Raw genomic sequence first — 21,433 nt, 5'->3', positions numbered from 1 at the left:
CTGTATCTCCCTCTCTCTCTGCCCCTCCCCTGTTCATGCTCTGTCTCTCTCTGTCTCAAAAATAAATAAACGTTAAAAAAAAAAATTAAAAAAAAAACACACTTTTATGTCATAAAATTTACTCTGATTTACAAATCTGGTCTTTTAGAAGGTTTTACTGGTAACTTTTTTCCTAAATGATTTAAAGCAGTAATCCCTTTGGGTAGCATTGTATACATACAAATAGCGTATTTCTTGCACATGTTCCTTGACTGTGGCAAAGTTACTAGAAGGTAATGATACAAAACTACCCAACTATTGTTATTAGAGTGGTAAAAATGTAGTTAATTTTTAGTTTTCTTCTTTGTATTTTCCTGTATTTTTCCTATTTCCAGCAATATTGTTTTAATAATCAAAAGAACTAGTTAAAGTGGTTTTAAAAAGTAGAAGGAAGGGCACCTGGGCGGCTCAATCGGTTAAGCGTCCAACTCTTGGTCTCGGCTCAGGTCATGACCTCACAATTCATGGGTTCAAGCCCCACATCGGCCCCTGCACTGAATGTGGAGCCTGCTTGGGATTCTCTCTCTCCCTCTCTCAAAAATAAATTAAAAAAAAAAAGTAGTCAGTCTGGACCAACTGACAGAATTGGAAAATGAAAGTTAGATCTTAACCTTCCTAAAAAGGGTAACTATACAGTGGTTACTTAAGAAAATACCCTGTTCACAGGAAACACACACACTGAAGAATTCAGGAGTAAAAAGGCATTTAACTTACTTACCAAATGTGGAGGAAAAAATAATACACACAGACACACAGAAATAAAGAAAGAATACTAAAAGTTTATATAAAATAAGTGGGCAAAATGTTGACAGCACCCGTCTATATTATAGGTCTTTGTGCTACTTTTCACCCTTTCTGTATGCTTGAAATTACTTTTAATTTTGAATAAAAAGTAGTAGTAGCTTAACAGAGGAGGGTGTAACTTACCTCAATGTTTTCTTCCCCAAATTTCTCCACAGCCTTCTCCTCAGAAAGACCACAAGCACCATACTCCAAAGGAGTAAACACAGTTGTCGGAACATTTTCATAGTCACACTGGTTCAAAATGAAGAAAAGAGTTACAACAGGAGAAATTGTAACCCAAAAAAGGGTGTATGGCAAAAAAAGGTTCAAACTTAGGAGGGGAAAGCAGACTAATAAATTTCTACCAAAAGTATGGGAAGTCAGAAACCCAAATATCAGACCTACTATGCTGAGAACCATCAACTCATGTGATCATTTCAGGAAAGGTGTGAAACCTGGCAAGACCAGTCATGCCTGCTCCGTCCGTCAACCAACCGATGTCAACAAGGACGCACTGCTTCTCCCTTTATCAAGCAGCCAAAAACAATACGAGTGCACCCGACGCTAAGAGTCTCATCTTGGTGACAGGAATTAATAGACTTCTTTTGGGAAATCAATTAGGTAACGCCTATTAAGAGCCATAAAAACATTCTTTACCCTTGTGCCAAGAACCCCACTCTTAGCATTCTATAATAATAATTTACCGTCTAGAAAAAGCTACATGCGTTAATGGAGCACTCTGCAGCACTCAACAGCGGCTCTCTCGGGATTAGCAAATCCCAAGGGCAAACAGGAAAGTGGTTCATACTCTCAGTGTATCATTATGCAGCCACTGAAGCGGTAATGAAGACTACAGAAACAGAAAAAGTTAGTGACAGTATTTCCAAAGCATATTTTATGATGTTAACAGTGCAGATGACTAAAGGGTTCTGAAGTCAAACAAGTCTGTGAAGCGCTGGATTAAGCAAATAAACAGGTTTCTCTACTACTGATTTCTCAGAGCCTTCAGTATACAGATGTGAATTGTGGAAAAGGTATTATGTAAGTGCCAAACACGTTTGTAAATGCTAGTGGGTAAAAAGCTACCAGTCACATCTGTACACAGAGGTGAGCCTAATAAGTAACATTCTGCATTTAAAATATTGGAAATTCAATTCTCAATTCTCATTCTTTAAAACACTAGTATAAAAATCTTTAAAATGTGTCTTCCTCTAGAAACAATAAATATAATTCTTTTTCTCTAAAAAGAGCATAAACCCTTGGAATTCTGAATCAAAAGTAAAGGTAGGGGCACCTGGGTGGCTCAGTCAGTTGAGTGTCCAATTTCGGCTCAGGTCATAATCTCATGGTTCGGGTTCGTGAGTTCGAACCCCGCGTGAGGCTCTCTGCCATCAGCAAGGAGCCCGCTTCAGATCTTCTGTCCCCCCACCCTTCTCAAATAGAAATAAACTTAAAAAAAATAAAACAAAAGTGAAGGAAGACATCCACGTACAGCCATAATGGTATGCCAGGGACCAATTTACTTTCCTGCTGTCAACAACTAGACCACCAAACAGCAGGCGACAGACACTTCCAGACACGGGACGACAGGCAGTGCGGGACTGTGATCCTGACAGAAGGGAAACGAATGAGGCGAGCCTGGAGATTTCTCTAGTTTACTGCCCAGAGCACTTCCTGAGGACTGGGTGCAACAAGAGGGAAACCAAACAGAGCACAGCGGTATCTCTGAGTTACGGAGGCTGGAAGCTGCAGGGCGGAGCCCCCGAGGGCAGAACTGCAAGAAAAGAACTCTTGACATCTGCAGAGATTTGGGCTGAGAACTGATCTGTAAATGTGTCACAGGAGGGATTCAAGGGTGAGTAAAGAACCACGGGAGAGCAGTAAGCAGCAGGGCCCAGAGCCTTATGGGACTGGAAATAGTTTCGGTTCCCCGAAGCCAAAGCAGAAAGAATTCATAAAGTAAGAGGAATGGGGTGGAGTTCTCCAAAAGGCATCAGTTTAGTGGTGGAACCAAATCAGCCCTAGATAAAAGGTGGTTATTGGCAGGCCCTAAAAAAGCTTTTAAAAGCAAGTTACAAAAGGATAAAACTAATTCCATGTAACTTAACAGGCTGTCAGAGCAAAATTGAACACCATATAAAGGAATTCAATAAAACCTGGCACCCAACAATGTAAAATGTTCAACGTATAACGTCCACATCCTTCCAAATTAACAAGACATGCAAAGGAGCAAGAACGTGTGAGCCAATACCAAGAAACATCAATGAACAGAAAGAGACACTGAAAAATAGATGACAGAATTAATAGAGGACATTAAATGAGCTATTAGAAATATGTAGAAAACTGAGAAAAACATGAACTTCCTGAGGAGAGAAAAGGAAAACATTTTAAATAAAACTAGTAGAGATGAAAAAACCCAGTTGAAGCGCAAATTACACAATACAGAATTAATAGCCTAAGAAGTGGAGAAATCAGCAGACTTGAACTTGATCAGGCTCTCTAAGAAAATAATGCACAGAAAGGGGTGGGGGGGAAAGAACATGAAAAGAGCATCAGAGACCCATAGGATAATACTGAGTGAACCAACATTCATTAACTGGAGGCTGAGAGGAAAAAATAAAATAACTTGATGACAAAGGCAAACAGATAAATCCAAGAATCCTGACAAATCTTAAGCAGAATAAATATAAGAAAAAGCATGCCAAGACATACAATAATTTAGCAGTTAACTGCTAAATTTAAAAAATATATAAATATTTTAAAAAAATATAAATTTTTTTTGATAACAAAAAAAATCTAAAGAAGAATAAAGATAAAAATGATAGCATACTTCTGTTCAGAATCTATGCAACCAGAAATAGTAGGCAAATTGTTAAAATATTTAAAGAAACACAGTAAGTCTAGAACTCAATATTCAGCAAAAATATCTCCCCCACGCCAAATGGAAGTAAAATAAACAACAACAACAAAAACCACCACCAACAACAACAAAGAGGAGAAAAGGAATTCACTAGGAGCAGACACACACTAAATAACTGTGAAAGGAAATTCTTCAGGCAGAAAAAGGTGTATCAGATGGAAATCTGCATTCACATAAAAAGACCAGTTTCTTCCAGGTTCCAATATGCAGTTTCCAATCGACTTACATGACCGTTGTGGCCTAGCCTGGAAAATGCAATCCTCGTTTCTAACACTTTTATCTGGAAAGCGTACTCGGCAGTTTTCACAACAATCAACTTAATGAACTTTTGAAGATATGTGTACTGTAGCTGCTCCAGAGTTTCCACAGAAAATATTTTATGTATATAAATATATAAAAATATTTATATAGATATATATCTACAGATATATAGAGAGAGATATATATATATTATATATATATTTTTTTATATATATCTGTAGATATATATATCTTTTAAGTAGTCTCCACACCCAATACAGGGCTTGAACTCATGACTCTGAGATCAAGAGTTGCATGCTCTACCAAATGAGTCAGCCAGGTGACCATAAAATATTTTATATTTACTATAAAACTGAGTTAACTAATAAAGTAGCACCTTAATAATAAAGATGCTAATGTTTACTCTTTATAAATTTCAAGGGTTTGAGAGCAATTCTAAACAGATCCAAGAGAAAACAACGGTTCACTCTGCTGAAGTGCCCATCACACTGTGCTTTAAAGTTCGTACATGTATCTTACCAGTGGGCTTTTTTTTTTTTTTTTTAAAAAAAAAGGGCTTAGTGGAATATCTGTCATCCACAGGCTGACTCAGCTTTATAGTCTGTTCTCTATCAGTTTTTGAAATGATAAAAACTTTTTTTTCATTCCTTCACTTATGTTCCCTAAAGAATGGAATATTTAGTATTTAGTGGCAAATATTTTTAAGTTTTGAAAATGATGTTAATCATTATTAAGTGTTAAAAAGGTTCAGTTAAATTTTCCCGATGTATTTTCCACTTCATTTAGGAAAATTACACATTACAGAGGTGTTTGCAAATTGGTAGATTCTTTAAAAGTCTGGAGACTGGGGTGCCTGGGTGGCTCAGTTGGTCAAGCATCCAACTTTTGGTTTCGCCTCAGGTCACGGTCTCCCAGCTTCGTGGGGTTGCCCTGCATCGGGCTCAGGGCTGACAGCACAAAGCCTACTTGGGATTCTCCTTCTCTCCCTCTCTCTCTGCCCCTTCTCCACTTGTGCTCTGTATCTCTCAAAACAAATAAATTAAAAAAAAAAAGTAAGGAAACATCATTCCTATTCCATCCCCTATTCTTCTATAATCTATACCTTCCAAATCTTCTTTCTTAGGCTAAAATCATCATGAGTAAGACAGCAGTACTACAAGGGCGCCTGGGTGGCTCAGTTGGTTAAGTGTGCAACTTCGGCTCAGGTCATGATCTCACAGCTGATGAGTTCAAGCCCCGTGTCGGGCTCTGTGCTGACAGCTCAGAGCCTGGAACCTGGGGCCTGGAGCCTGCTTTGGATTCTGTGTCTCCCTCTCTCTCTGCTCCCCCCCACTCATGCTCTGTCTCTATCAAAAAATAAATAAATGTAGGGGCGCCTGGGTGGCTCAGTCGGTTAAGCGTCCGACTTCGGCTCAGGTCCGTGAGTTCGCGCCCCACGTCAGGCTCTGTGCTGACAGCTCAGAGCCTGGAGCCTGTTTCAGATTCTGTGTCTCCCTCTCTCCGACCCTCCCCCGTTCATGCTTTGTCTCTCTCTGTCTCAAAAATAAATAAAGGTTAAAAATAAAAAAAATTTTTTTTTTAAATAAATAAATAAATGTAAAAAAAAAAAAAAAGACAGCAGTACTGGAGACTTCCATTTATGCTTTGGCTGCCTACCAGCCTTGTGACTTTGCACAGTTACCTAATCTCCCTGGACTGTGTCAGCAATCTCCATAGCTGCCTGAGGCTGAATGAGACAATGCATACAAAGCACTTAGCACATTACCAGGCATGTCCCAAGTACTCAAACGTCACACTCTGTCTCCTTTCCTCTGAACACTCTTGGGAAGCGATGAGGAATAGATGACAGCAATTTTGGAGGAAGGCACGAACACCCACAATTCAATCTGGGCTCTCTTAAAATCCCACAAGGGATTAAACTCAGCCAGGTGTTTATGTTAAGCTAAACTTTTCCATAGACAGCTGCTTCTTCGGGAGACAGGCAGGCATGGATTCCCTCACCTCTCTGATATGTGCTAACGTTCTCACACACATTGGGTGAAATTAAAGGAATTATGCAGTTACTTAAAAAAAAATATGTGATTTCCCCCAATACATTTAACCTTGATACCTGCTGGCATTTTGACTTTATTTACTACACTGATGAACAGACCAGTAAGATTTCAAACTCAGAGACCTGAGCAGCACCTGTTGATCTTCCTATTTGGTCAAGCATCTGTCTTATTATTAGACTACAGATAAGGAAAAAAACAAAAAAGAGTCTTTTAATTTTAACTTACATTAAATTCTGACGTTGATAAAAGCTTCTGGCCCTCTCAGAAAACACCTGCTCTACCGAGCAGAGGACAGAATACAGCACCACACCCACACATGGAAGGCCGTCTATGTCCAAAGCGGGTGCAAACATTCAGGAAAGGTTTTGAAGAGTTTTGTGCTACTTTTAACTTCAAATTTATTTAGGAGTAGATTTTTGTAAGTGCTCCCTTTGGTTATTGTTGGTATATAAAAATATCTCCACTTTAGGGAAACACAAAGACACAGGGTCAAGAGCAAATCAAATGCATCTCAAGCTATATCTGTAGATACGCTTTTCTCAGTTTACTGGTCAGTAACTGCAACAATGAACACAAAATAGGACTCACTCAAAGAAGCAGTTAAATGTACCCCAAACAGTAATATGAACCAGATGCTATACGTCCTGGATGATCAGACAATCTGGGATTCAAACTCTTTTTAGCCTCAATCCTGTTCATTTCAAAACATGAGGTCTTATTATACGATTATGCAAACTAACCCCAGGTGCACTGGGAATGCTTGTCACAAATTTGACAAGCTGTATTCTTTGAGGTTTCTGTTCCCGAAACCAACATAAATCAACCCATGATGATTATGTGCAAGAAAAATGGGTAGCGACTAAATTATTTACAATCTATGCTCCTGGAATCCTTTCAAAAAATTAATTAGGGAGGGAATGTTGGTAATGAGGAAGGCCATGCATGTATGAAGGCAGGGACTAACACAGGAAATCTCGGATCTTCATCTCAATTTCGCTGTGAACGTGCAACTGCTCTAAAAAATAAGCTTAAAAAATAATTAGAATATATTTATTCCTTCCTTGACATCTAGTCCCATGAAACATACTTAAGAGTTTCAATTTCCTACAATGACTAAAAAAATCACTTTAAAACATTAATATAACACATTAAGCATTCCAAGAGCAGAAGACATATTTTTAGAAAGGACAGGGTAATAAAGCCTGAATTCTGGTTTAAGCAGCTCTGCACATGATTACCACCTAGATCCCCAAATCCTTGTATAGCCTAGATAGGTGCCATAAAAAGATTTGAAAATTATACTGAAATTGGCAACAATGAAATTAAGGTCAAATCCAACTATTATGAGAATATGGAACACAACAATAGTGCCGAAACTTGATTAGTCAAGCTCATTTTTTCCCAGTGTGATTCCAGGAATGACAATTTTCATAACAAAGTCACAAAGACACAGCAGTCTTAACGATGTCTTGTTTGGAATACAGTTAATAGAGCACATGTAGGATGCCACCAGCAAGAGAACTAAATTATTCAAGACCTGGAAAACTTCACAGCTACCCCTAGAGAACTAGTGGTGTTACTAAAACCAGTATCAACAGGTGTCAGCCGCAAGCTCACCTTGATATTGGAGCCAGCATAGAGCCTCTGAGCCAGCAGTCTCCCTGCCTGGATTGCTACTGGGGTGAGCTCGAGCTTCCCCTCCAATATATCGCCGATGGCATAGATATAAGGCACGTTGGTCTGCTCTTCATCTGTGACAGGTATTTTTCCAGTCCTGAAAATTCATTCAGTTAAAATCATCAATTACTCCTATTAATTAAGTGGAACAAAAAAATTCCCCTTTCTCCCAAAGAAGCCAAAATTGTGACTCTAGCAAAGGGCAACATTCTAACGTATTATTTAAAAATACATACATACCTACATACATAAAATAAAATAAAAATAAATGAGTATTTTAAAAGCTTAGAGACAATTCTGGAATAAGAAAACTGTAAGAAAACCTGGGAGAAAACTACAACAGAGTGGTTAAGAATATGTGTATTCTAAACTATAACAACTAGGTCTGTGAGTTGTCACCTCTATGATGTTGGGAGGGCTATTTAATATCTCTGAGCTTTATTTTCCCACCTATTAATGCGAACAATAATAATGAGAACACTGTAAGAAGAAAAGGGATGCCATCAACTACCTTAAGGGGCTGTGAGGATTAAATGAAAATAGGTACAAAATATTCAGCACAACGGTCCATGGCTCACAGTAAGTGCAGAATAAGTGTTAGCTGTTTCCATTATATAAAATCTAAGCTTTGGACCCCCTGGAAATAGGCTAGCGTGTTTATTATGCTGGTGCAATATTTGGTCTGCTAAATCTTATTGGTGACCTCCTCAACAATTCTGTCTGTCTACCCTAGTTAAAAAATAAATAAAACAGGGGCGCCTGGGTGGCTCAGTCGGTTAAGCGTCCGACTTCGGCTCAGGTCATGATCTCACAGCTGATGAGTTCGAGCCCCGTGTCGGGCTCTGTGCTGACAGCTCAGAGCCTGGAGCCTGTTTCAGATTCTGTGTCTCCCTCTCTCTCTGACCCTCCCCCGTTCATGCTCTGTCTCTCTCTGTCTCAAAAATAAATAAACGTTAAAAAAAAAAATTTAAATAAATAAATAAATAAATAAATAAATAAAACAAAAATCCTCACACTAAGATTAGGAAGTCTCTTCTCCAGAATAGATGTTATTCCTAGAAGGGACAAAAATAAAACAAAACAAAACAAAACCACCTTTATTTTTTAGCTTCCAAGGCAGTTCCCATTCACAGCACTTGTTTCTACTTGGCTGTAAGGAAGGTGATATTGGGAAATACCCCAGACAGCAGATAAGCAGATACCACTGAGTCTCAGTTATCTCCTCTACTGCTATAGGCCAAAGGATTTTAACTTCAACCCTTGCAAGTAAGTTTTTCATACTTGTAGCTGTCACTAGAAATGCAGTGACCACTCATCATCCTAAAACTTAGTAGCTCTCAACATGGTTCAGATCTACGTATTATTTAGTAAAGCTCAAAGCACATGACTGCAATTAACTGGGGGGTTAGACTCTTTTATTCTATACACTGTACATTAAAGAAACAAACTGTAAGCCACCCTATCTTCCACTTAGATTTTGAAAAGGAAAAAACAAAATAAAACAAAGAGAAAATACCAACGTGAGTGGCACTGAAGGAAGAGATCTCTAGGCTTAAAAAGGGAAATCTCCAACTATGATAAAAACTAACTCTAACAATCTAAAACTCCACTATTAATCAGTATTATCAACAACTGAAATAATATTCAGTAAGACACAATAAAATTCTTTTCTTACTTGTCATTTATCTTTACCCCCACGGTTTCTAAACCAAGTTTTCTTGTGCAAGCGTCTCTTCCTATTGCCAGCAATACCTGAAAAAGTATTAATATACCAGGTGAGTATGATTAAAAAGACTTCACGTAAGTTACTTAACCATTAAGCTACTTTGATTTCACTTTCCAGACCTGTAAAGAAATATTTCATTAAGAAAATAACGTAAGAGTTTATGGGGCACCCAGGTGGCTCAGCCAGTTAAGTGTCTGACTCTTGGTTCCAGCTCAGGTCACGATCTCAGTTTGTGGGTCTGAGCCCTGAACTGGGCTCTGCAGTATCAATGGACAGTGCGGAACCTGTTTGGGATTCTCTCTCTTTGCCCCCACCCCCACACTCTTTCTCCCTCAAAATAAATAAACTTAAAATAAAAAGCAAGAGTTTAAGCAAATTAAAACAAACAAACAAACAAAAAAATCCCTTGAACAGGATATAGCAGAAATCCTCATCCATTGATTAAGAAAAAAAGTTAGCAATTCCTTTATAAATCTAGTGAAGTTTAGAGACAAAGACAACATAGCCTATGACTGAATTAAGTTTTTTTTTTTAAGATTTTTTTTTTTTCTAAATGTTTATTTTTGAGAGAGAGGGACAGAGTGCAAGCAGGGGAGGGGCAGAGAGAGAGGAAGACACAGAATCCGAAGCAGGCTGCAGGCTCCAGGCTCTAAGTTGTCAACACAGAGCCCAATGCGGGGCTAGAACTCACCAACGGTGAGATCATGACCTGAGCCGAAGCTGGAAGCTTAACTGACTGAGCCACCCAGGCACCCCTTAAGTTTTGTTTTTCTTTTTTAAAGTAGTGAGCTATGAAGATAAAATTTTGAAGGACAGAGAAGTTCTACTTCATTTAAAAAGGATGTCTTTTGGGGCGCCTGGGTGGCTCAGTCGGTTAAGCGGCCGACTTCGGCTCAGGTCACGATCTCGCGGTCCGTGAGTTCGAGCCCCGCGTCGGGCTCTGGGCTGACGGCTCAGAGCCTGGAGCCTGTTTCCAATTCTGTGTCTCCCTCTCTCTCTGCCCCTCCCCCGTTCATGCTCTGTCTCTCTCTGTCCCAAAAATAAATAAACGATAAAAAGGATGTCTTTTTATAGCTATTTGACAAATGATATTTTTAAGTTACATGGAAGAAAATTTGAAGCCATCCCTATCCCAAAACAAATTACAATATCACAAGCAATACAGATGTCTTAGAATAGAAACATAATCAGGTTTTGAAAATAGAAAGCAGCCATTACAGGTACCCAGCAAATATCCAAATATCCAATAAGCACATTATTTGCTTTCTAATAAAGGGCTAACCTGGGTCCATTCCTTACCGTATTATACTCTCCTTCAATGGTTTCACCACCACTGGTGGACTGGGCTACCACCCTGAGTCGGCCTGGTGTCCCTGCTTCAATTTGTTCAACCTATAAAAGTGACAAAGTTTTACTCCACAATAAAGACCTGTATCAACTCCCTCCTATCAGGTTGACCCAAAGTGAAAACACAAAATCTGGCGTGAGAGGTCTTTCATGTCCCACCCCCCTCACCATAACATCATTAGGACAGTAAGAGATTTTTCTATTTTATCCCCCTTTTTCTTGCTGCTTAATGTTTGCTAGAGGGGCTTTCTTTCCAATAGTTCCCAAACAGAATAAAATTCAAAGAGAAAAAAGTGGGAAAGGAAAAAGCCCGAGAAAGCACACTACGATCCCTAAAACACAGCTAATGACGTCGCTTTTCCCAGGCTCCCATCTCTTAACTCACCCACAGCCCTTAATCCCCTGGACAGCCACTACCGCTCAAATTCAGAGATTGTCTTCTGGCTACAGACGTTCAGCTTTGTCAACAAAGAACAGACACTGGAGTAGATCAAACATGATACAGGTAAACAGCCAGAAAGCTCTAAAAAGCATAGTGAGCAAGGAGGTACGTTTATAAGGACGAGGGGTGATCTTCGTTGTTCAAGATGTAGGGAAGAACAAGCAAGCCCCGGAACGTGCACTATGCCAGATGAGATTAAACATACCAGCTCACCACTCCTGGATGTCAACAATAACCTTCAGACTGCGTTGCAACAAATGAAAACCCTTATCACCTAGAGGCTTCTGCAAGCCTGCAGTTAACCTTGGTCTCTGCACTGGCAGCAAATCATGGGTTCCTGTAAAATATTTACTGGGAGAAATTCATAAAGTCACCTGCAATTTCTACTCTACCTTTTAAATGCAACCACTCTGCATGGGAAAATGGTCAAGGGTCATTTTACTTTCACCATTAATAAGTAGCAAAAATTTCCTTCTCAAATTCCTTCCTTCTTACATAGTTAAGCCCATCTGAACATACCGAAAATGTCTTTCGTAGTTAAGCTATAATCTAATCTTTGGAGAAGAGCTGCATTAGTCAGATTACCTGCATTAGCTCAGATTTACCTAAAAATGATAAGGGCCTCATCTCACCTCTAATTCCTTCCTGCCTCACTCACTTTTGTGTTCCAGTTAGGCTTTTCCTATGTCTACAACAATTTCTGCATTTAGAACAACTTTATTCCCCACAATCTCTGTGCACATCACACAATGCGCTCTCGCCTTCCTCCCTGCCAAAGGCCGCTTCTATCAGGTCACTGAATAACACAGCATGTGTTCACCGTGACCCAAGGAGATCAGAGACACCTTGGTAACCCAGGTAAAATGTTAATGTGCACAGACACAGGTTTATTTCACTAGGGGATAGTCTATGAGATTCTCAAAAGGGCCCACAACTCTCCAAATGTTAAGACATTATAAAGGAATGGTCAATTCACCTTCAACAAAGGAGGCAAGAATATGCAATGGGAAAAAGTCTCTTCAACAAATGATGTTGGGAAAACTGGACAGCTACGTGCAAAAAAAAAAAAAAAGAAAAGAAAAGAAAAGAAACTGAACTACTTTCTTATACTATACACAAAAATAAACTCAAGATGGATTAAGGATCTAAATGAGAGAACTGAAACCATAAAAATCCTAGAAGACAATACAGGCAGTACTTTCTATGACATCAGCCACAGCAATATCTTTCTAAGATATGTCTCCTAAAGCAAGGGAAACAAAAATGAAAATAAACTATTGGGACTTTATCAAAATAAAAACCTTTTGGGGGCACCTGGGTGGCTCAGTTGGTTGAGCGTCCGACTTCAGCTCAGGTCATGATATCACAGTCCATGAGTTCGAGCCCCGCGTCGGGCTCTGTGTTGACAGCTCAGAGCCTGGAGCCTGCTTCGGATTCTGTGTCTCCCCCTCTCTCTGCCCCTTCCCCACTCACACTCTGTCTCTCAAAAATGAATAAATGTTGAAAAAAATTTTTTAAAAAATAAATAAATAAAAAATAAAAACCTTTTGCACAGACAGCAAAGGAAAACAATCAACAAGACTAAAAGACAACCTACTGAATGGGGGAAGATATCTGCAAATGACATATCTAATACAGGGTTAGCATCCAAAATATATACTGAACTTATTAAAAAAAATAAAGAGTTTATACAATTCAATACCAAAAAAAAAAAAAATCCAAATAAAAAATGGACAGAAAGGGGCGCCTGGGTGGCGCAGTCGGTTAAGCGTCCGACTTCAGCCAGGTCACGATCTCGCGGTCTGTGAGTTCGAGCCCCGCGTCGGGCTCTGGGCTGACAGCTCAGAGCCTGGAGCCTGTTTCCGATTCTGTGTCTCCCTCTCTCTCTGCCCCTCCCCCGTTCATGCTCTGTCTCTCTCTGTCCCAAAAAAATAAATAAACGTTGAAAAAAAAAATTAAAAAAAAAAAAAAATGGACAGAAAACATGAACAGACATTTCTCCAAAGACATCCACGTGGCCAACAGACACAGGGAAAGATGGTCAACATCACTCATCATCAGGGAAATGCAAATCAAAACCACAATCAGACATCACCTTACACCTGTCAGAATGGCTAAAATCAAAAAACGTAAACACGCGTTGGCAAGGATGTAGGGAAACAGGAACCCTCATGCATTACTGGCGGGAATAGAAACTGGTGCAGCCATTCTGGAGGAGCCTTAAAAAATTAAAAACAGAACTACTGGGGCACCTGGGTGGCTCAGTCAGTTAAGCGTCCGACTCTTGATTTCAGTTCAGGTCATGGTCACAGGGTCGTGGGACCAAGCCTCGCCTTGGGCTCTGTGCTGCCAGTGAAGCCTGCTTAAGATTCTCTCCCTTTCTCTCTCTCTGCCCCTCCTCTGTTTGCACTTTCTCTCGCTCTTTAAAACAAGAACAACAAAAAAAGCTAAAGAAAAAAATAGAACTACCATATGTGATGCAGTAATTGCACTACCAGGTATTTACCCAAAGAATACAAAAACACTAATGCGAAAGGATATACGCACCCCATGTTTATCGCAGCATCATTTACAATAGCCAAATTACAGAAGCAACCCAAGTGTCTATCGGTAGATGAATAAAGATGTGGTTTATATAAAAAATGATTACTCAGCCATAAAAAAGAATGAAATCTTGCTATTTGCAACAACACGGATGCTAAGCGAAATAAGCCAGTCAGAGAAAGACGAATACCACATGATTTCACTCATATGTGGAATTTAAGAAACAAAACAAATGAACAAAAGAAAAAAAACAGATGAACCATGGGGCACCTGGGTGGCTCAGTCGGTTAAGCATCCAACTTCGGCGCAGGTCATGATCTCACAGTCCGTGAGTTTGAGCCCCGCATCGGGCTCTGTGCTGACAGCTCGGAGCCTGGAGCCTGCTTCAGATTCTGTGTTTCCCTCTCTCTCTGCCCCTGCACTCTGTCTCTCTCTCTCTCTCTCTCTCAAAAATAAACATTAAAAAAAAAATTAAAAACAAAAACAAAAACAAAAACAGATGAACCAAGAAACAGACTCTTAACTACAGAAAACCAACAGATGGTTACCAGAGGGGAGGTGGGTGGGGGATGGGTGAGATAGGTGATGGGGATTAAGATCACACTTCTCAGAGTACTTAAGTGGCTCAGTCGATTAATAGTCCAACTCTTGATTTCAGCTCAGGTCATGATGCCAGGGTCAAGGGATCAAGCCCCAAGCTGGGTTCCATGCTGAGTGCGGGGCCTGCTTAAGATTCTCTCTTTCCCCCTCTGACCCTCTCCCCTGCTTGCATGCTCACTCTCTCTCTCTCTCAAAACAAAACAAAACAAAAACACAGAACACACTTCTCATGAGCAGTGAGTAAAGGGTGGAAGTGTTGACTCACTGTATTGTACACCTGAAACTAATGTAACACTGCATGTTGCCCTGCATGTTGGAATTAAAAATAGACATCATAGAAGCAGATGTTACTTTTCCATCGCATAACTTGTATGTACAGCTGCTGTTTTCTAACCACAGCCCTAAGGCAAATGTATCACATGTACTTCTACTCCCTAAAAGACATCTCCAGGAATCAAGTAGTGATAACTTCCAGGACCTGTGCTGCTTCACCCTCACAACAGTATTAGACTTACTCTGTGCCAGGTACTGTTCTAATTACTTCCTAAGTGTCAGCTAATGCAATCTTCACAAGAACTCTGAGATAGCTGCTGTTATTATCCTAATTTTATGGAAGAAACTGAAGCTCAGAGAGGTTAAATAATTTCCCCAAAGACATACAGCAAGAAAATGGTAGCACAGTATTGAAAGTAGGTCATTCTCATCCCAATGCTCGAACTCTTACCAACATGAAGCGATTCTTAACATGGTCACCCAAAGGGCCTAAGTTAACCCACTGAGCAAATGACAGCCAAAATTCCTTAACTTTAACACAACAGTCTCATCCTTACCTGCACTAAAGGAAACTCATCTATTAGAGATATGAGAAGTGATTGGTTTTGTCACTTTTATGTATCAAAATATTTGTGATGGTGTTAACAATTCCCAGTGTAACCTGGCATATTTTTCCACCTTTTCAAAAGGGGACTAAATAAGCAGAAAAAAAAGAAAAGGGAGCCTATGTAACAAATTTAGATAATCATTTTCAGAGAAGCCAGAATAATACAGTGTATCTGTTGACTACATGGTACACAAGGACAAATTTCTCATGAAGAACATTTAAAAATCAGCCGAGTCTTGAACTCTTATTTCAATCACTGGTGTGTACAAAGAAACAAAGGATAACAGACCAAAGATTATAAAGTGAAGGAATGTATGAAGGGAAACATTAAACAGAAGAGAACTAAAAGTAAGAAGGGTGAGATGAGAATAAAGAAATTACTGAGCTGCAGAGAAGAACAAAGCTCTTCAGGTGGCAGTGGGTACAAGTTCATATACCGACATCACAGCTGAGAAACTGCAGCACTCCCGATGGTTTAGACCGCAGAAGGAACGCTTCCATCACCTACCCCAACCCTCTCTCTCCTGCCTAAACAGGAGTATGAAACCAACAAACCTACCAGCAACTCCACTTACTTTTATTGGTATGAACTGTTTTATAAACTTGACACCATGTTCTTCCATATGTTCGCCAATTTTGTTGGCCATGTCCTGGTCAAATCCTCTCAGGAGAATGGATCGTACCATAACAGTGACATCTAAACCGATGCCAGCAAGAAATCCAGCACATTCCAAGGCGACATACGATGCTCCAACCACCAGGGTCTTACCCGGGCAATAAGGTAAGGAGAAAAGATCATCACTGAAAAGAAATTAAAAAAAAAAAAAGGTGGGGGGGGGTGGGGAAGAAAAGAAAGAAATTGAAAATGTTCCTATGTGAGTAATGACTGAATCAAAATAAATATTTTTGCTTTCTTAAGAATGCACTTTTAAAAACTAAAAACATTCGGGGCGCCTGGGTGGCTCAGTCGGTTAGGCGTCCGACTTCAACTCAGGTCACGATCTCACGGTCCGTGAGTTCGAGCCCCGCGTCGGGCTCTGGGCTGATGGCTCGGAGCCTGGAGCCTGCCTCCGATTCTGTGTCTCCCTCTCTCTCTGCCCCTCCCCCGTTCATGCTCTGTCTCTCTCTGTCTCAAAAATAAATAAACGTTAAAAAAAAAAAAATTAAAAAAAAAAAAAACTAAAAACATTCAATTGGCTACATACATAATCTATGAAAACTGTTTACAAGGGCTTAGGCCCAGTTCCTTTCTTGCCACTCAGTTGCTCTGGGAGCAGCTCAAGCTGCCCATAGCCAAACACAGTCTCCGAGGTGGAAGATCTATCTAGAACACGAATCAGCAAGAGAGGAGTAGGGGAAAACTTCCAACACAACTGTTTTGTCATATAAAAACCAACTATAAAGAGTAAAAGCTGACAAAATCTTTTAGCCAAGTAAAGAATACACGAGACGTGAGAGGGATCACAAAAGCATTTTTAGGAAATGAGTTTTTTTTTAAATATGAGAAGGAAACCCATCCAAGACGGAGAAGACAACAGTCGCCATCTGAGCTGCCCCTGTATGAGGTGCAAAGGAAAAAAAATCACATACCCTTCCCGAGAAAGGGACTGAGAAGAAATAATATGTAACATGAGCAGAAACTCCTCAGCAGAAAGCATCCAAGAGGACACATTTGTCAACCATAGTATGTTAACACGTTTACAAAACATGCTCACACATGTATAAATTTCAAACAGAAGTTTCTTTTTTTTTTTTTTTCAACGTTTATTTATTTTTGGGACAGAAAGAGACAGAGCATGAACGGGGGAGGGGCAGAGAGAGAGGGAGACACAGAATCGGAAACAGGCTCCAGGCTCTGAGCCATCAGCCCAGAGCCTGACGCGGGGCTCGACCTCACGGACCGCGAGATCGTGACCTGGCTGAAGTCGGACGCTTAACCGACTGCGCCACCCAGGCGCCCCTCAAACAGAAGTTTCAATATAAGTATGTATTTATATGTTAACAGTGATGTTAAGTGGGTGGTAAGAAAGACCCATGTTTATAGTTTTGAATTTTTTAAATGTTCTCTTGCATAAAAGAATTTTTTCCCTTCTCTTTTTCCCAGGCCCTTGTCCCTTTGGGCAGAAACACAGAAATAAAAAAAAAAAAAAAAAAACAAAAAAAAAAAACCCTCGGAAGTTCTAGGAAATGGACTAAATGGGTTTGAAGAAAACAACTGAAAAGTAGAACTCAACAACGGGTGCCTCCTTTTCTCCCTCCGGTGCCCCCTCACCTGCTGATGCAGAACTCTTTGTCACCAGGGATGCCCAGATACCGTGGCCTCTCGCCAGTAGCAATGAGAAATTTCTCTGCTGTATAAATTTTTTCTTTGCCTTTGTTATTTGTTGCCTACAAAGAAACCAAGTGCCAACTTTTAATAAGCTAGTGTTCATTAAAATTGTAGTTATAGTGAACAGAGGCCATTCGCCACATTATCCAATTTGATCCTCATAAAAATTTGGTAATACGTACTAAGGCTCTAAGAAATTAACGGACTTATTCAAAATCATAAGGCTAATAAGTGGCAGGGCCAAGACTCAGATCCAGGTAACCTGGCCCCAAATCCAGTATTCTTACACTGCCACAACCACACGGAAAAGGCCCATAAGAAGATGTGTCTGCAAAATCATCAAACTGGACAGTTTGGGTCACAGTGGCTTTTACTTTTATCAAGACAATCACTTTCTCTTTTCCTCCCCTACAACAGTTTAAGACAAACAAACAAACATTAGCTCCTCAGGGTGTCGCACAATTACCTTAATCCTATGAGGACCTACAAACTGGCCATATGCATTCTCATAGGTCACTTTTCTCTCCCGCAGAGCGACCCGGTAGCCCCAGTTCAGGGAGCCGATGTAATTCTGTACAGCTTCTGTCATCTTATCCCAGTCATGTTTAACTGCACAAGAAAATAACACAAAATGTTTTTAGCTTTTCAATCGCCTGGCAAATATCACTTCTCAGGAACTGTTCACATGGGTTACAAAGGGCAGACCTTTTTGTCTAAAACAGCAGGGTCCTTCATTTCAAACACATAAACATCCTTTTCAAGCTCAAATATTCTTTCCTTTTTTAGAAAACTACCATACAATTACATAATGTCAGGCTTCCTGGAAATTCTTAAAATAACCACGCATAATAACTAAAATAACCATGCATAATCCTTTTTACTTCTTTAGAAATGAACGGGAATTTTACTTTGATTGTAAATACTGATTGCTGGGGTAATGGTGAAGCCTGGAGGATTCTATACCCTGTAACAATCCCCAAGGGATCTTGATGTAGTCTGGAGTCACTAAACTGGTAACAGTGTCTAAACCAGAGGCTGGTACACAAAGGCAAATTAAGGCCCCACAGCCAAATGCAGCCCATCACCTTTTTTATAAGCAGTTTTATTGAAATACACCAATGATCGTTTATTTACACGTTGTCTAAGGCTTCTTTTGCGCTATGATGACAGAGCTGAGTAGTTGTGACAGATCAGTAGGTCCCATGAAACCTAAAATATTTACTGTCTGGCCCTTTATAAAACAAGTTCGCTGACCCTTGATATCGACAGAGAATTTTGAGAGTCTGTCTCACTGCCCCCCCAAGTCCCTCCCTCACCAAAGAGAGGACGATTTTTAAATTCTATTATAAAATGATCATTTGAGTCAGGCACAAATATACTGAATTTCAATGCATAAAAATCAATCATTTACTAATTAATACCTCATGAATAACAAGGAAAAAAATAGGATACATAGAAAATATACTCTGGTGGTAGGATGAAGACAGATTCCAGGAAAGCTGTGGTTTAGAAGGAAGGAAAAGAGAACCAACATATACTGAAAGACTGTCATGGAAATGAGGAGTCTCAATCTTAGATTCAGGGTTAAGTAGCTTGACCACATAGGAGGTGGTGAACCAAGTCTACGAGACACAATGGCCAGTGTCTGGAATCGGGAATGACAGCACAAAAATTGGTTTGTGGCCTCCTAGAGAACAGATCATCGGTGTTCGTTTCACAGAACCGTAAAATGTTAGACTTTGGGAGATCAATTCAACTTAAAAGGACAGTGACTGCAGAAGCCACTGTGACTGCAGTACTAAGAGGACTAGGTGCGGGGCGACGGGAGTGGGGGACGCTGCCCACCTGCCCATCTGGCCTCCACCTAGCAACACCAGAAAAAAGACGATAGAGTTCACTTCCGGTTTCTCCACTTGGAATGGAACAGAATAGTAACTCTGCAATGATCTTGCTTTCTTTGTAATGATAATGGGATCCTCAAATACTTAATGTTTGAAAGGCAGATTTAATTCTTGAGCACAGGGAACTCAAGTTGATAAATAAAATATATAAAGCAAAGAAATCTTCCAGAAAGGACCAATTCATCCAGTTTACATGACTGGGCTCCAGGTTTGTTTGTTTGTTTTTGTTTGTTTAAAGGCCTGAGGCTTTCTCTGTACGTTCTCAGTTCTCAGTTCAGAGCTTTAGGAAAAGGGCAGATCACACTGAGTCCTGCATGTGTTACTCCCCCTACCCCTGTCCCAGGCAGATTCAGCTATGCTGCCTGGTCCAGGTCCCTTTCCTCCTCCACCATGCCTGGAGCTATCTGCAGCGTCAGAGAAGACAACCCTCCCAGACAACCAGAGCGCTGTTCTTTGGTCAAGGACGTGAGATTAGATAGGTTTCTAGTCAAAAAATGTAAAATGAGCCTTCACACTTCATCTGTGGGAACAGGGACCAGCAGCCTCTAGGGGGTTCCCATTTGAAAAATACACCTCCAAGTTTCTTTCTCGCTCTAAGATCTAATGACATAAAGTAACGTTCGTTTAAATCCACTATATTCCTCATCACAACCATTTTCAAAGGAGGGAGGTAATTTACTGCTGCCTCAGTGGTAGACTCTGGGAGGCACAGAAGGCCTCTCCCACCAAGCCCAGCTCTGGTTCCTTCTGCTAGGCCACAGCAAGCTTCAGAGGTCCCAAGGCTTCATGAGAAAATTGAAGATAACAGAATAAACAAACCGCTAGGTTTCCATTTACCAAGAGTAAAGGGATTTAAATACAGGGCACAGCTCTCATCAAACACGTTGGGATTGCTGCTGCTAACAAATACAAGAGGAGTAAGGCATTAAAAACAGAAAAGTCTGTATTTCTAATGTTAAAACCTGGAAAGGGGTAAGAAACACAAAAGTAACACTGTTAACCTAGCTGAATAAATAATTTCTTTAAAGAGAGACAAATAAAACAACTTTCGGGGCGCCTGGGCGGCGCAGTCGGTTAAGCGTCCGACTTCAGCCAGGTCACGATCTCGAGGTCCGTGAGTTCGAGCCCCGCGTCGGGCTCTGGGCTGATGGCTCAGAGCCTGGAGCCTGTTTCCGATTCTGTGTCTCCCTCTCTCTCTGCCCCTCCCCCGTTCATGCTCTGTCTCTCTCTGTCCCAAAAATAAATAAACGTTGAAAAAAAAAATTAAAAACAAATAAATAAATAAATAAAACAACTTTGATCTGGTCCAACTTTTAAAACCCCATGAAATTCAGGGAGTTTTTACTGGTTTTAACGTATAGATCTGGACCATGCTACTAGTGACTCTTTATTGCTTCAGTGGCTAGACATTTATTAGTTCTTTATTATGTAACTTAGAAATAAATTCAACATAAATAAGCATAGCCAGTCCTTATTGTTACATGACAGCTACAGAGATATTCTTTTGCTGGAAAGATCCGCCAATTCACCAAGTTCTATTTTACCATCCACCTGGTTACTGAATTTATTAGAATGAACTCACTTGGCCCTGTTAACAACAATCCACATTCAGCGGAGACCTGTACTTAACTCTTATCTTTTTAAGATTCTAAAGACCCACCCGCTATATATACTTCCTACATTTTTAAATTAAGAATTCTGTTCCAATGACTTCATTTTTCTTAAGAGTTGACAGTTTAAAGCTAACATCAATTAGTACAATATGCCAATTTGAGTACTAGACCCCTGTGTGAATGAATAAAATTTGTGTGGTTGAGTCGTATAGCTCCCCGGCACTGTTTTTACCTAGATTTAAGGGACAGATAGCATCCACTACGTAGATGACAGCACCTCGAAATTATAAAGCTGCGTCAATCAAAATTTGCTCGGA

General features: G+C 40.1%; 1 protein-coding gene across 2 annotated transcripts in view; it reads right to left on the bottom strand.

The window, feature by feature from the left end:
- TXNRD1 (thioredoxin reductase 1) overlaps positions 1 to 21,433 on the bottom strand; it is a 72,613-nt gene that overhangs the window by 20,828 nt on the left and 30,352 nt on the right. For both annotated transcript variants that reach the window (XM_030320414.2, XM_030320413.1), the window contains exons 6-12: positions 18,069 to 18,211; positions 17,546 to 17,661; positions 15,849 to 16,074; positions 10,760 to 10,852; positions 9,410 to 9,486; positions 7,675 to 7,831; positions 967 to 1,074 (exon numbers count right to left, since the gene is read on the bottom strand). In XM_030320414.2, the coding sequence (XP_030176274.1) occupies positions 967 to 1,074; positions 7,675 to 7,831; positions 9,410 to 9,486; positions 10,760 to 10,852; positions 15,849 to 16,074; positions 17,546 to 17,661; positions 18,069 to 18,211 (920 nt within the window). The remainder of the gene's footprint in view (positions 1 to 966; positions 1,075 to 7,674; positions 7,832 to 9,409; positions 9,487 to 10,759; positions 10,853 to 15,848; positions 16,075 to 17,545; positions 17,662 to 18,068; positions 18,212 to 21,433) is intronic.

This window comes from Lynx canadensis, chromosome B4 (genome assembly GCF_007474595.2).
Source record: "Lynx canadensis isolate LIC74 chromosome B4, mLynCan4.pri.v2, whole genome shotgun sequence".
NCBI lineage: Eukaryota > Metazoa > Chordata > Mammalia > Carnivora > Felidae > Lynx > Lynx canadensis.
The sequence above is the reverse complement of the archived record's forward strand: the minus strand, read 5'-3'. Positions and strand labels throughout refer to the sequence as shown.